Genomic DNA, 16,021 nt, shown 5'->3' with positions numbered 1-16,021 from the left:
GGCCTCTTACTGCCCTAAGAGGCAAAAAGAAGATGGAAGCAATCATGGGCTGATCAAACTGTAATATAGCATGACTCAACAAATGTCAGCTCAGTTCTTTAAGCCTGAAAGTGGTTATTCTATCTGTAAGGGGCAGCAAAGAATATAAGAACAGTAAATCCATGATAAAAAGTTTTGCAAGTGGGACCTTCTCAATGAAAGAAAATATATCCGACAATGCAATATACCAAAGAATTCAGATGGAACAAATACTCCTTCAAACTGGAATTTCACAGAATTTCTCTTCTTTATCAGTGGACACCTGTGGACATTACATGGTCATCAAGCCATAGCAAAAGTCATTAATTCATTTGGAGCACAATTTCAGGGACATTTGATGTTGACAGGATTCTTCATATTGGAATGGATAAGTCTGGGAATTCAATTTCCAGCACTCTGGAAAGGGACAGTATCTGTGGTTGCATTTATGGTAGCTGTTGACTTTATTATGGTTTTCCAATATTCAAAAATAACTGATCTTCGTCTCAGCTGCCATTGTGCTCTGACTGTTATTACTGTCATGTCTGGGAGGTCCCATGATACACTGAAAACAAGAAGATGAAGAAAGCAAGAGATAAGTTCTATTTTTTCCCCTTAATTTCTCCATCCTTGCTTTACCTTTCCAGTCCCCAGTTCAGCACTCTGGCAGCACTGGCATCTCTCTGGCAGCACTCTGCATTTCCTCCTAGGTGCTGCTCCTATGGTGCCCACCTTCCCCAAAACACATCTGCCTGCCACACTAGCCACTACTCTCTTTTTCTCCACTTACAATTCTTCTGAGTCAAATTTACGGTGTTAGACCAAAAACTATTAAGTATCATCTTTTCATGCAGAGCCCTTTACAAGGTTGTGGTGATTTGTCTTGTCAAGCTACACAAACCACCAATAAATAAGAATAATGAGAATTTCTAAAAGTTGCTTTATAGGTAAGTAAGTTTTTTCCAATATTATTTTCTTCAGGGATAGTAGCCTTCCTTGATTCCTGTAATAGCCTTCCTGTGAAGGCTACAAGAAAGATCGTAATGAAAAATGGAATGTCTGCTGCTCACTTTGAGAGGAAGCCTGGAGGCATGGCATCTCCAGAAGGTGTGACTGTGGATGGCTGCCTCTCCATGCAGAAAACCCACACCTGCACTGCAGCCCACTGCAATACTTTTCCTGACCATCCTCCCCAGTAGCCCCAAAGTAGGACAGTCTAAGTTTCCAAAATTTTATTTCAGAAAAGCTCTACCACCACATATTTTCCAGTGCCCAGTAACAAGACTGTGTTGGCTATGATGGTTTCCCCTCACTCAGCCATTGTGCCCGTGCAATGAAATGAGAAGCCAGCGTCTCACCTAGAAAACATCCTGAATCAAGCACCCTGAAGGATCAAGCATCCTATCATCTGCTTGTGCAGAGAAATGTATCTGTGGGGACTGTGTATTTGTCTGTAGGTAGATACACACAATCATGCAGAAATAACCTTAATCTGAATTTTGTTTATTTAGTGAAACAAGTTTTACAATTAGTTGTGATAGTTAATTTAAATTGTCATAAGTTACAATGTTTATGGAATGAATAAAATATGCTAATTATTTAATATAAGGGCCACTTTTCTACAATCTAACTCAAAGTTACAAGGAAAGAAAACCATTAACTTAAAATTTGGAAGATTTATGTATTATGTTGTAACTGAAAATATGCATAGGAAACCTTCATCCCGTTCTTACAGACAGGTAGGTAAACACTTTTTTTTGCATGTGTTCTTCTAGCAACAGTTTTGTACCTGAGACAGAAATTGGATATGGAGATTACTTTTATTTTGCATTAAAAAAATGCCATCATGTCTCTACATTTTCTATCCTCCTCTATAATCTGATGTGTTTTTGAACTAAGTAGAAAATGCATTTATGCCTTTTTTAAAACATTTTAAAAAAGGGAGTTGGAAAGCAATGATTATAGTGCTCTGAGGACTGTATGGAATCCAGAAGCAGAATTTCAGTGAACAGGAAAAAGCCAAAAAGTTCACTTTCATTTTATGCCACAAGTTCAAGTATGGTAGTGAGAGGTAGTGAGGAGGTATAGGTTTATCCCACAAATATTGGAAATTATATACTCAACATCTTTTCTTATGTTGTATTAAGGGGCACCAGAAATGCACAGAAAATATAAAACCTGCCTACTGTTTAACACGACTGCTACCATAATCCCTCATATTTCAGAATATAAATTGCTTAGATGTAATCTATCCTTCAAAAAACCTTTGAATGTTATAAACAGGAGCATTACCAAAATTACTCAAATTTTTTTTGTCTGTTAAAGTTATTTCAGTTACTAATTAGCCAAAGTATTAATGAAGCATCCATGTATACAGTACTGGTACTTATATATGTATAATATATATGCCCATATATGTAATTTATATCATATGTATGTGGAATTGAGATATTTTATAGATTTGGATCTTAAAATTGAAGTCAGTTTTAAACCAGAAAACATTGTAACATCCACCCTCATAATTACAGTATGAATTCTGATCATGTTTCATTGGGGTTTTTTTGCCTCTGGACAAATCACAGATTTTCCTTGAGGTCAGCAAGGGTGAAAGCAAGGTTCTCTTCAAAAAAGCATTCGTAGAAGCATCCTGTGCCCTTTTAATGAACTACTGTATCCTTGTAACCAAAAAACCCCTTGAAACTCATCTACTCCAGCACAAATTTTTTTATTATACCATTTTATTATACCATTTTATTATAACCAGTCTTGGACAGGAGAGATTGCAATAATGCAGCTGGTTATAGAAAGAGCTCCTGGTTTACATAATAATGGTGACAGTAATTAATACATTTAAAAGAGCTAGATTAATAATAATTTGCCTGTATATAAATAATTTTCTTCTATTGCAGCTATGGGAACAAAATGTATGATAATTTATTTTTTTGAATTCAATGCAGATGATTGATTCCTGTTGCAGAGATTTTAGCAGAGATCTGTCCTGCTAAACTTTCTAGTCATCCATTTCTTTTGAGCAAGACAAACCGAAGGACAGCTACACTGGTTAATCTACAAGGACCAGAAACTGAGGTCAGTGATATAGCTGTATATATTCCTCTGAACCCTAACAATGCTTCTGTCCAAATGAAGTCCAAACATATCTGGGTTTGAATTAGATATTCCTCCCCTCCTGCCCTCTCCCCGAAAACACAGTGTGTATATGACATTTTTCTTAGAGGAATGTCTTACTTTCACAGCTTCTGACATGCTCTCTATTCATAATTCAGCCTTTTACTAGATTTTCTTAGAGCAGCAAATACTTCATGACCTGACCCACAGCACATTTTCACTTGCCTCAGTCACCTGTTCCATAAGCTTCCAGAGGAGGCAATATTGATACTGAAATTCCCCCATCTGATGCCGTAGCAATTTAAAAAGTCAAAGAGGTGCTTGATTGGAAAGTCATGCATTTAGAAGCCAGGGAATTTTCAAGGCTGGAGTGTTCTAAATGGACAGCAGAGACACACGAAAGCTTCTCTTCCCCACCCCCCTCCCCTCCCCCCCCCACTAGCAAACAGTTAATTCTGAAAGTTGTGATATAGGAAAATAAAATAACTGCCCTTAAAGTTCTGCTGTCACTGGCTTCTTAATGCAAACCACACAAAAAAGTCCACCAGGGGAAAGTATGTCAGCCTCATCAAATCAAAGGTCGCAGCTAGCCACTCATTAAGCCCTGAATAAAGGATGCTCTTCTGAATTAAACTTATATTTAATCTTTGTTTCTTTGTTGATGCCATCGAGCAATCACTTTCTGAGGGTTTCCATAGTAACAAGTGAGCTTTTTTTCCCCCCTTCATTTTAAAGCTCTTTCATGCACCTAATACGAGGAAACAGTGGGATAATTGGCATGGAATACTGTTCCTGTTTTCCTGGTATAATTCAAGCAAAGCAGGGTAAAGTAAAACATGGTTTTCTATGAAACAGGAGATTTATTTTCCCTCCTCTGTAAGAATATTAAAAAAACTATAATTTACTTACATCTTTGGTTTCTGCGTTTGCTCTTGTACATAGTCATTTTGAAGATATTCCACTTTCTAAGAAATAATTGCCTTGACCACAGACAAAAGAGATCGTGCTCCTGCTTTGCAGTGAGACAGTTGCTCACTGACAGAAGGTAACCAGCAATCTCTCGCAGAAAGGCAGGGTAATACCATTCTCCTAAAATCCAGGGGAGCTGCAACTGGCTCTAGCTATTTTCTCTATTACAAGGCTCAGAGACAAAACATATTTATTTTCATACTTTTTTCAAATGAGTTTGATACCAGCTAACAAAAATCCAGAACACAGATAGAATCATGTAACCAGACAAAGTGCGGTAATATGCTATGCAATGGTCTGAAATCAAGATTCCTTGAAAAAGCCCTGACATAACCAAAATTGTATAAATGACCTCATAAACTAACAAAAACTAACTTTCCATTGAGAGATCTTAGAATTAGGCATATCAGTATGTTAAAATATTTTGGGTTACGTTTTAATTTCAATTACATTTCCAAATTACTATTAAAACAAAATCAACACATGTTGATCAATTAAATCCTGACTAGATGTTTGAGCTCATGAATAGATTATTCTATAAATATATAATTTATATATTATTCATATATAAAATGAAATTAATTTTTTCATGCCTATGCTTACTTCTGTATCACCTTTCAATGATTTAATTTAGGGAAAGCTATTTAAATAACATTTTGCTGACGGCTCGTTTTTATATCTACTTCACTGCTCTCTAGTCTTTTGAATCACAAGGTCATGAAGATAAAGTGATAGCATTTTATGATCATCCACATATACATTTATCACCATTTCAAAGAATCCAAATATCTTTCTAAAGGGAACAGGGGAAGGAGGAGGAAATTTTTGCCATGTTGAGGAAATGGGACTTGGTATTTGCCATGCTGGGTAGATGACAGTCAAGAAGTGGCGATAATGGAAGTGAAAAGAAGTAGAAATTCTAGGTCATTCAGCAATAAGTCTGCCTTTAATAAAATTGTGTGAAAATATTTTTTAAAGTTTTAAGAAATTCGTATTTTGAGCTGCCTGCCATCTTAAACCCAGATACCACAAACAGAAGCATCTATGGAAAAAAAAGTAGAATGACTGATAATAGCACTCTTTCTCCTGCTTAAAATACATATTTAGACAGCAGCTCTCTAAACTACTCAAAGAAATAAAAAAGGAATATCCTTGGCTTACATAAAAAACAATAACATCTGGTGTTCATGGATCATTCATGTTTCAGTCAAAGAGGAACAATTTGGTAGCATTCATCTAAAACACTGACCTACAGTTACTTTCCTAATGCAAAACAATTAGAAGAAATAAAAGAAATGTCACTCTCAATCTGCCTGCCCTAAATTTAAATTTTTCATAATTTTTTCACCTCTCAGATATATCAGATATATTTTTATATCTCCAGTATAACCATGTTTAGCTTTGTGCACCATTTAATTCTCCTTTCAGTTGTTCAGTAGTCACAAATCCTCATACTGACACACCTCTGGTTACTGAAGTGAAATCTTTACTTTATACTGCACTATTAATCTAATTTCTTCCTTCTGTCATAATCTGACCTCTTCATTTGTTTTGGATTTGTATCAGCAAAGCTGTGGATAAGGTGTAGCCTGAAGAAAGTAAAAGCAATGGATAATATTTTTATATTTGTTTAGTATTTCATTTACAATTGTCTCAAAATACCACATTTGAGATTACACATATCTATTGTTGAGGTCAGCAGAAAAGTGGGAGATTGCAAAACAAATCAAAAGTGACAGGAAGAAAAAAATTAGGATAATTGCTAAGCATAGCAGCAGACAAAATATCTGTACCATATAGAATGGCCCAGGAGGCCTTATACTCAAATAGCATTGTATAGTTAATATCCATTGGAGTCAATGTTTTTGCACTACTTTATATGAACTGAGGATAATTCCACAGTTGCCCTGCTCAATTTTCCCTCTGAGTAAATTTGCAGCTGAATCAGATATGTGATCTGACAGACTACAGAGATCTGTGGTCTCCCTTTAAATTTACTTCTTCATGTAACAATCTTTCCTTTTCCTGCTCTCTTCCTTTTTCTACCTGAAGGCTCCCAAACATATTATTCAGTCAAATTTTCCTTGTTTTATTGATTTGGCATGATGTCTTCAATTTTTTTTTCCTCAGCCCACGTTAGATTGTAATTAAAAAGCCCAATTCTTTCCTTGTCTTTAATGTCTATTTTCCCCCCAATTTTTATCCTGTGTTTAACCTAGCCATATATTACTAACTCTCAATGATCTATTATGTACAGCACCTATAACAACATGCATATATTTTTTCCACTGGTCTTTCATGCATTATTCTATTACAACATGTATTTATATGGAAATATTTTGGCAATGGTATAATATAAAAAATTAAACTAAATGGAAATTTCATGGGATAGGAATTAACTTATTTTAAATCAATGAACCCTGAGAGCACAGCCTTTATTGGTTTTTCTTTGTGTTAATTGGAACTCTGATTCTTCAGTGCAGTGAAAGGCATTTGCTAAAAATAACATAAACATAATCTGTCTGGCAAATCATTATAGGTCTCTTCATGAGAAAATATTGCAAGAAACCCCACACCTTGAATGTGCTGGCTAGCTTTGAGTGGGCACAGCATCCTCCTAATTTTCTGTATTACTGTTTTCTGTTAGGAGAGTTTAAAATTCACTTTCACAGTGTTACACCTTGAAAAAAGTCAGAATCTGGCATATGGCTGATTAAATGTAACCAGCTTAGTGAGGTGAGAAGAAATGAAGGGAACATACAAGCAATAAAAAATCACCTGGTCACATTAAACTTACTGATTTTCTACAAAGATGCATCTCACATGATGGAAACAGTTTAAAATGTTATTTAAACAGTACATTGCAATGAATTTTATCATTGTTGCTGTTGGTAAAATAATTGAAAATGTCCACATCTGCACATCCCATAACACCTCTTGCCTTTCTCTCCTCCCCACCCTATAAGCCCCAATAATAAGATCACAATATTTTCTTTGAATACTGCAATAAATTTCTCAAACTCTCTTTTTTTTAAGAAGAAGAAGAAAAGAAAAAAAAATGCAGATATTTTAAAAATATAAATGCTGACATGAATTTCACATATTACTCATCAATAAACACTTTGCCTGGGTGGTGTGCTCAATTTTACTGAACAGATCTTAGGCAGAAAAAGAAGGTGGGGGAAGCTTAAAGTCTCTTCTCTCTTTCATTGTCTAATTTAGTGCACCCAAAGAGTCTTCTCAGATAATAATCATTTATAGCTTCCACTACAGTTCTTTTTATGATGTCATCTAAGAAAATATTACATATATGAATATGAATTAGTTTTTTCTTTGAGTGGAGATTATGTGTAAGCATTAGTGTTTAACCTCCTCCAAGTAATAACTCCTCCTTGATAAAGTTATTGATGTATTAAAATCATATATGGGCACCTTTTACTGATAAATATTTATACAGATATCTGACAAGATTGCTTTATAACATGTTGTAATATTAGATAAAATAAAATTCACTTTAGCAAGAAATGTTACTTAGCTAATAAGGCAGATTTATAAGATATCTTTTTATGATGTAATGAGGACAGAACTTAAAATATTGGCCAAACCAAGCCTGCTAACACTGGTAAAATACTGCAGAAACAGTGGAAGGTTGGATGAGAAAGAGGAAAATTTGTACATCTCATGCCTACAACTGTAAGTTAAAATCAAGGAGTTACAAAAATGTTTACAGGACACAACAAAGCTGTCTAGCATTCCTGAAACATATCAGAAATAAAGACCATTGACAGTACCAAAGAAGGAAAAGGTTTATTAATAGGTTAGCTGTAGATTAAAGGGCTCAATTCCACTGCCTAAATATTCATGTCTAGCAATACTTTGATGATTTATGGCATCTGAGACATTCACATAGTGCCAGAAAATATGGCACAGCACCGTGGGAAACCTACAACCTTCTGGAGCACCCTGCTGAAGCCAAGACTGTCTTATGTGGCTCTAGTCAAATATCTAGGCAAGTAAACACTACCTAAAGAGTTCATATTCAAACCTCCCTCTGATGACTGCCATTATTCTCTAGCATTTTTATATGTAGGGTCATTGTTTCTAAGCGTTCTCAACTTTACCTCTCAGGTCTTCATCCTTCAAGACTGATTGACTGTAGGAGGAATTATATGGAGAGAGAAAATGATGTGTGACTGAATTTGCAAATATGCTCAGAGAGGCCACTATTTGTTAGTATATAATCACAGCTGTGTGTATTAAGAATTTGTCTGGATAAAAGAGAAACAACCTATCATAACACTTTCAAATCAACAATCCTTCTCTTTACTAAAGACAAAATGCAGTTAAAGTGTTTCATAAGTCTTCCATTATTTCCAGTGTTTGTATCCAGAAGAATATACAGTTTGCAAGATTTCAAGAAGACCTCATGTATTTATCAAATGATGCATTAGAATAAAATTTGCTACATTCACGGCATTTGTATCATCCAGTAATTTAAGAAAAAAAATCAGATTTTAATTTTTCTTCTGGAGCTGTTTGATTTTAAGAAAACTTTGTCTGCTTCTTTTCTCTATTATCTTCTACATTTCTGCTGACCCGTTTTACTTTTCTTTAGCACTATCAGACAGTAATGACACTTCACCACAAAAGATTCCTTTTTAGATAGCAGGAGAAAGCCCCTATGGTACTGGTCCTACTTTCACCATGGGTAATTTTTTTTTATTCAATAAAGCTTTTTCACTAGAATTTCATTTGTCTCATTGTTATAGTAGCATTTACCTTTAGTCTTTAAGGAATTCACTGTCAAGCTTCCCTCATTAGATTGTGCTCTTTTTATCAGATGTCACTGTAAGAATTTAACAATATGATCACAGAGGTATTAAACAAAGCCTGACACCTTCTTTCTCAGGTAGCAGCTCAAACTGGCTGTTCCTCATGGCCCTTGCCCAGTTCCCAGCATGTTCTCATTCCTCCAACAAGAACACTAGAAATACATTTGGATATTTTTCTGTGACTCATAATATCCCAAGGTTTAATGTGTCACTTCCTACAAATATAACATTGGAATCAACATGTGCTTGTCTAAAAGCAAAATTGTTATCTATTATTAAAGAGAGGAGTTTCAAAACATGAAAAAACGTTTAGAGGAAAAAACCTTCAATCAACCAAGTAGAGTTATTTTATAACAGTCCTTGAACAAAAATTTGATGGAAAAAGCCATGAATAAGCCATTTTCTCTGTCTAGATGTTAATACAGTCTGTAACAACAGAGATTTAAATCAGTTTTTTGGAAACCAAGTTTGTTAAAAGTAAGCATAAGAAGGCTTGCTAAAGGATTTATAACAGGTTAGGAATCTCAGAAGAACCTTCATAGAAGATGGATAAGATGACAACTTGTAGTTTTTTTCAAGCCTTATTTGCGATGACATATGCCCAGATTAAATATCAATTGTCATAAGGTTCAGCACTGGCACAGATTTGTTCCATATTAGTCCTTCAGCCTCCCTAGTTTTAGCAGAATATTTCAGGCAGGGGGAGACCGGAATGTCATAGGGTGCTTACCACCACCAAACGTAATAATCTATGTATGTAATACATAGATTATTACATAATAATATGTATTGTTATTACGTAATATATAATATTACATAATAATATCTTGTACCTACTTTTAAGGAATCCTGAAAAAAGAACCCGTGCTCTTAATGCTGGAGAGCTTTTTCAGCTGGGAATGAATGAGGTCACCAGTGGTTAGACCCTGCTCTGTGTAGGAAATGAAAAGATAGAAACCTCCACAGATACTGAAGGGTTTGATTTGCAGCCTTGGAAGAAGCTTGGATTGATGTGAAAATAAAAGTACACAGACATTAAGCAGAAAAGCTATAAATTTAAGTATCTATTATTGTAAGTAAGAGTATGCCTTAAGTAAGCAAGAAGCTGTCTTAAGATAGTGAGTTTTACAGTGTAGTAATGTAATTGTATAGAGCAAGCTAAGAGTTTAGATGTTAGAAGAATATATGTGTACGTGTAATAGCAAACTGCGTAGAAGTATATTCAGTGCAGTACAATTAAGTAAGGGCAATAGGTAAGAAAAACAAAACAAAACTTTGTGGCAACTTTCCATTGGATTAGAATATTATATATTGCCTTGTAACTAAGTTGCAACTAACTTTGAGCTATGCTGACTTCTAGCTCCTCTAAAATCCCATGGTCTTTGAAGCTGATATTTGTCTGAGTAATAAATTGTTTTTACCCTGACAGTAGTCCCATCCCTTCATTAAAGTGTCAATACTCTGTACCTTTTGAGCTACAGACTCTGTCTGATAACTCAGGCAACTCCAGATACACATTATGAACATCTTTCAGAATTACAATGTGTCCTCAATTACATTTGAGTAACTTCCACAAATTCAATGCATCTATATGCTGTAAGCCTGAGCCTTCACTTTACAATTCAGAATGATGGCTTTTGCACCAATGGTTGTCCCACAGCATTCTCACCAGTTCCAAAGATTGACAGGGGCTCTGGAGCTTGATACTTTCACAGCTTTAACCCTTATTGTCCACATAAGGAGGACATGTCCTTATATAACCCTTAAGTGAAACTTGACTAATTCTACTATTTCCTCTATTCCAAAAGCAAGCAATACAGTTATGGCTGCCTGATAGTTCTCCCTTTTCTCAAAAAAGTACTGTACACAGTAAGTACATGTCCCTTTAGACTGGTAACGATAGCATTAAGCTTTCTGTTCCTTCATCTGAGGAATATTTAGTTGTCATTTTAAAACAGGTACAATAAGATATTCCTCTCTGAAATATCTGAAAAAATCAATTAAACTTCATGCTCAGAGTTAGATATTCTATAAGGTAGTTTCTACAGTGGAAAAACATCTTCCCTTCTGCTTTGGCAAGTGGAAAAGATCGTAAATCAATCTCAGATGAATGGTGTTCTAACTTGTTTCACTTACTTTACATATTCCTTAGACACAAGTGTGTTCCTCTCATCTTAGAGTAGTATCTTTCCTAATCCATTTCAGTTCTTGACAAGTTTGTTCTTGGCCAGTTTCCTTTTGGTTTTGAGCAATTTTATTGTTGTTTTGTTTTGTTTTTTTTTTTCTAAGTCCAAGCTTCTTTTCATCTTAGCTTTAATTTTATTTTATCCACATTATTTTTATTTTATCTATTTTAACTGGCCCTGAGATGTTTTAATTTGTTCTTCTAAATGCTTTGCTTGCTTTTTATCTGGGACTTTCATTATCTTGCATTTGATCTTGATGAGGTTTTCACCATCCAGTAACAATATTTAGGTGCTTTCACATGATTTCTCTGTTTAACAATTGAGACAATCTTAAGAGGTGGTCTGCTTCAAATTTCACAGGTTATGGACTAAGAACATACCCTTCCCATTAAAAAAGTTAGGTTTGTATTCCAAATTTTTGTCCAAATATAACTGATACCACACAAAACCATATTGTCTTTAGAATTTGCATTATTATAGTAAAGAATGCAAATGTATTGTATTGATGTATAAAGTTATGTCAATTCTTCTGATAATTAAACTATGTCTTAGCAAATCAATTTATGAGCATAATACTATTAAACATTCCTTATATTTTACCTCACAGTAATCCTTTAAATGATCATAATCTTTAATATATTACAACAACATGCCGAAGTTAGAGTTCATGGAATTTCCTGAGTACAGGACAAATATATCCCTGTAGGTGGAACCATACTAATTGAATATAAAATTTTAGAAAAATGTCTACTGGATAGATGAAAACAATTTTTATCAATTATCAATTGGCAATTAACATTTTCATCAGTTTATTTACGAGCATGCTAAGAATTTGAGTAGGTATTTGAAACAATCCTAATGTGCCTAGAATTAACATTTCAATATATAGTACTTTTTATTCACTTGATAATTTCTTAAATGCTGTGGAAAACTGTCAGAAAGACACAAAATGTAAGATTTTTTTCCTCCTTGTTAAATCTGAAATAAGTCATGGTGCCTCTAACAGAGGCCAGTTTCTGTCTTCTCAGGGTACTGCAAATATCAAAGAGTAAAAAACCACCAGATGTGGGGCCAAAGCAGCTGTACTCAATTAAAAAAAAAATTAGGCTTTTAACAGACTACCAAGTGCTTAGTTGTGTATCAAGTGCTTAATTGTGGATTTAATACAAAACGTTCATGCATATAACTTCTAGAGAAATAAAGTGCTGAATATTGGTTAGTTTTCATGAGAAATTTAAGAAATTTCTGACTGTCAATCTGCCTTGATTCTGATAAGTTACAAAATCGTTCCACCTCATAATAAAAAGTGTTTTAAATGGGAATTACACCCACAGTGTCATATTCTCCAAAGAGATGATATTTGCTTCAATTTGATTGGTGTGCCATACAGTGAAATTCTGCCTGGTTTTCCCTTTCACACTGGTTTTAGTTATCGCACTGATAAAACACTTCACCGTGCTAAATTCAATGGGACAAACTTTTAAAACAGAATCCACTCTTGAATAACACAAGAATATTTCAAAAATATACCTCAAATTCGTATCCCTTGATTCTGTTCAAGCACTAAGTACTTGAATACTTCAAACAGGTTTTTCAGGAATAACCATTTGAAGAAACCATTTGTTGTCATCGCCATTGCACTATGACATCCTATTTTAAAGTTTTTATATGTCCATTGAAACAGATTTAACTCACATTCAAAATGCATTTTTCAGTTCTTCAGTGCAGTGAATGTTGTCTCCCTCTGTGTCCAAAACAACAGGGAGAGTTTGAGAAAGAGCCTCTTATGGATAAATGAGGCCCTTAAAATGTCAATTTAGGGCTCACAGCAATGCAAACTGATGATGCCTTATGGCACAGCCAATAAATAGTTGGTGCTTCAACCTTTCATTTCAGACTAATGCTTTTTTTTTTTTTTTTTACAGCAATCAAGAGAAAGATGAAAATGTTCTGCTTTCTTTTCTCTTTGTATGGCATCTTCTCAATGTGGGGGACTCAGGACAATTTTAGTCGTAATCAATCAGTACAATCACTGGCTTGAGCGGGCGAATAAGGCCTTTAAAAGAGATGAGAAGAAGATTGATTTTTGGAGTGATGGAAAAAGCTGTATTGTAGCAATTCACCACCAGACCTTGCTAAAGGATGCACTATCGGCACACACATGACAACATCCTTTGAATTAGAGGGAATTGCAAAATACCAGAATGACTCCAATTCCACAACCACAACTTCTTGTGGTTTTTTTCAGAGTTCACGTGCATGTGTCTGTGTGGGGTGGCAATGTGGGGAAAGGGCTAACAAGGGATTGTTAAATTAAAATTATTAGTGCATCTTATTTAATGTCTTCATTAAATTGGTGAATGGCAGGGGAGGAGACACTTTTTTCTTAGTCTAAATTAGACTGCATGTCTTTGGTGGGATTATGTACATTTTAAGTGTGCTGAATTAAAGAATTCAGATTTTAGAATATGCCAGCTATATGTCAACTTCTTTAAAAATTACAACTGATTCCAAGAAAATTTATGAGACAATTGAATCCTATATGGAAACACAATTTTTTCCACTATGCTTACAGCAAGGCCAAATTATTGGGTTTTGTTTTAAGGTCAAATCAAGGCTAGCATAATAACATGATTAGTGCTATATAGCATTTAACATTTTTTACTTGAATGCCTTAAATACATTCACCTGTTTTTGGTAAGGGCATCAAACATTTGAAATACATTTTGTCTTTAAAAAAAAAAAAGAAAAAACAGAAAAAAAAAGATCTGCCTAATACCTACAATACCTACAAAATTTTACAGAAATAAATAAAAATCATGGTTAGTTGTAGAAGGCATCAGAATATGCCTTTGCATCATAAGGTACTGTCAGATGAAACACATTGTCTAGTAAGGAATGTTTCAAAATCACAAGAAGAGGAAATTGGAAAGATTACTGCTTCTCACCTTGAGGTTTTGCTACTAAATATCACATAATATTTTGAATTAACAGCAAATGTGCATAACAGCTCTGTTCAATGTTCAAACCCACAAAAGAGAATTGTGTTCTCAATGACCTGAAAACTAATTAAAGGAGATGTCTGAACAGTAGAGAAGATAAAGAATTCTTTTATTCCCTTGTGGATTTAGCAGGAAAAATGCTTTCTCATCCAGGTAAAGATTTAAGAAACTAAGTGAAAATATGAAGCTAAGGTATCCAGGATGTTTCATTAAACAGTACTCTAAAATCATAGGCAATGAAAAATTTAGGTACAAGTTTTCTATTCCCTGTTCTATAACACTTTGGAAAGGTAAAATAATTTCTGATAGTATGAGAATAGCAGTTTGTCTAGATAGTCTGTTCAGAGAAGATACCAAAATTTTAGGGATATCTAGAGTAATTTTTGACAAATCTGTCCCCAGACCACTGTCATTCTTGAAATTTTTGTTCTTTGTTCAGTTATACCAGATGAAATATGCTGATATTTTTAAATGAGGTTTAACTTTTACAGATAAGAAAAAAATACCTTTGTAATGCTGCAGGAAAATATGAGAGGGATTTAAGAAAGGCAGTGTTACTACTCACCTGTAGTCTCTAAATTGAAATTCCTGCTCATGTCTTAGCACCTGAAATGTGTGGATTATTTTGAAACTAATTTTCATAGGATTCAGTTTAACTGATGCTGCACTGGGCATGTAGGTCCCTCCTGCCATTATCGAAAGAGTAAGGTGCCTTTAGAAGCTAGCACAAGGTTGGCCATAAGTGTTGTCTATACTGACAACTAAACAATAAAGGTAAGGAATGTTCCAAGTCCTTTCAAAAAGTGTTTCCTCCCTCCTGCAGCTCCCTCCTGTCTATCGCAATGAGTGGGGCAATCTGGGCAGTTTGCACATCAGGGCCAAGGACAAGCTGAAGGTGAGCTTTTTGTCTATGGGGCTGCATCCCTCCCACCCCAGTTAGGGTTGATGTGGGGCTGATTGTGGGTCAATTACTAGACCATTCATTGCTTTTAATATTAGAGACATCAGCTCTAAAATCAATGAGCCCTTTAAATTTTTTGCCGTCTATACAGCATGTTAAGGTTGGCTGAGCTGTTGTAATAGAGCTAGTCCAAAAACCTGTGGCTGACTGTGCTACCAAAGTTATTTGTAGCACAGGCCAGCCTTGCCACTAAGGGTTTTGTTGGCAAAAGGAATAAGTTGTGCTATACATTCATCTGCAGGTATAAAAGCAGGGTGGCACAGGAGTCCATAGCATAATTTGTATTTTGCCTTCATAATCCAAATCAATAACTCCAGGTAGTACAAAAAGTCCCAATTTAGTGGCAGAGGAATGCTCTATTGCAAAGCATGGATGTTATTACAAAGGGATCCCCACACTCCAGTAGGAACTAAATGTACTGAGGATGTCATAAGAGTTCCTGATTACCTGGAGGCAGCCCTGCACTGCCTGTGGTTTTCTGCAGCTAATTTATAGGAAGGAGAATTACAAATAGAATACCTTAAATGAGAACCTTTGCTCTGAAGTAGGCAGGAACATTAAACTTTGTGGGAAGCTAGTTAATATCAGACAAAACATTAATCCACCAGGTTTTTTTTGCACACCATAGAAAAATGCTATGACTAGTCCACATTTTACACTGAGTCCACATCTCTCATTTGGGGCCACTTATACATTGTTGTTTGGAACCAACACAAACCAGTCCAAATTCAATTTACTTTACCAGCACCATGTGATTTTGAAATCTTTAAAATCCAATATCTGGATTATTCCACTAAGAAAATTAAAGTGATGAGTCCAGATTATTATTTATTGTGGAAGGACACTATACTTACGGCCCAAATATTTTAAAATATGAGGTTTGAAGAGTAAATATCCTGCTGTACTTTGAATCAAATGCTACTACAA

The 16,021-nt window shown here is 34.9% G+C and overlaps 1 protein-coding gene across 2 annotated transcripts in view; it reads right to left on the bottom strand.

Annotated features, from left to right (window-relative positions):
- Window positions 1–16,021, bottom strand: part of RALYL (RALY RNA binding protein like) — a 367,232-nt gene that overhangs the window by 100,001 nt on the left and 251,210 nt on the right. Inside the window, exon 1 of one of the 2 annotated variants that reach the window (XM_041412787.1) lies at window positions 4,054–4,152. The exons of the other annotated variant lie outside the window; for it this stretch is intronic. Coding sequence (XP_041268721.1) covers window positions 4,054–4,090 — 37 coding nt within the window. The 5' untranslated portion in view covers window positions 4,091–4,152. Of the gene's footprint in view, window positions 1–4,053; window positions 4,153–16,021 lie in introns of those variants that run through there. 2 annotated transcript variants of the gene reach the window in all.

This window comes from Onychostruthus taczanowskii, unplaced genomic scaffold (genome assembly GCF_017590055.1).
Source record: "Onychostruthus taczanowskii isolate IOZ18803 unplaced genomic scaffold, ASM1759005v1 scaffold4, whole genome shotgun sequence".
In the NCBI taxonomy this organism is placed as follows: Eukaryota; Metazoa; Chordata; class Aves; order Passeriformes; family Passeridae; genus Onychostruthus; species Onychostruthus taczanowskii.
Note: the sequence above shows the minus strand (reverse complement) of the source record. Positions and strands in the feature narration are given on the sequence as shown.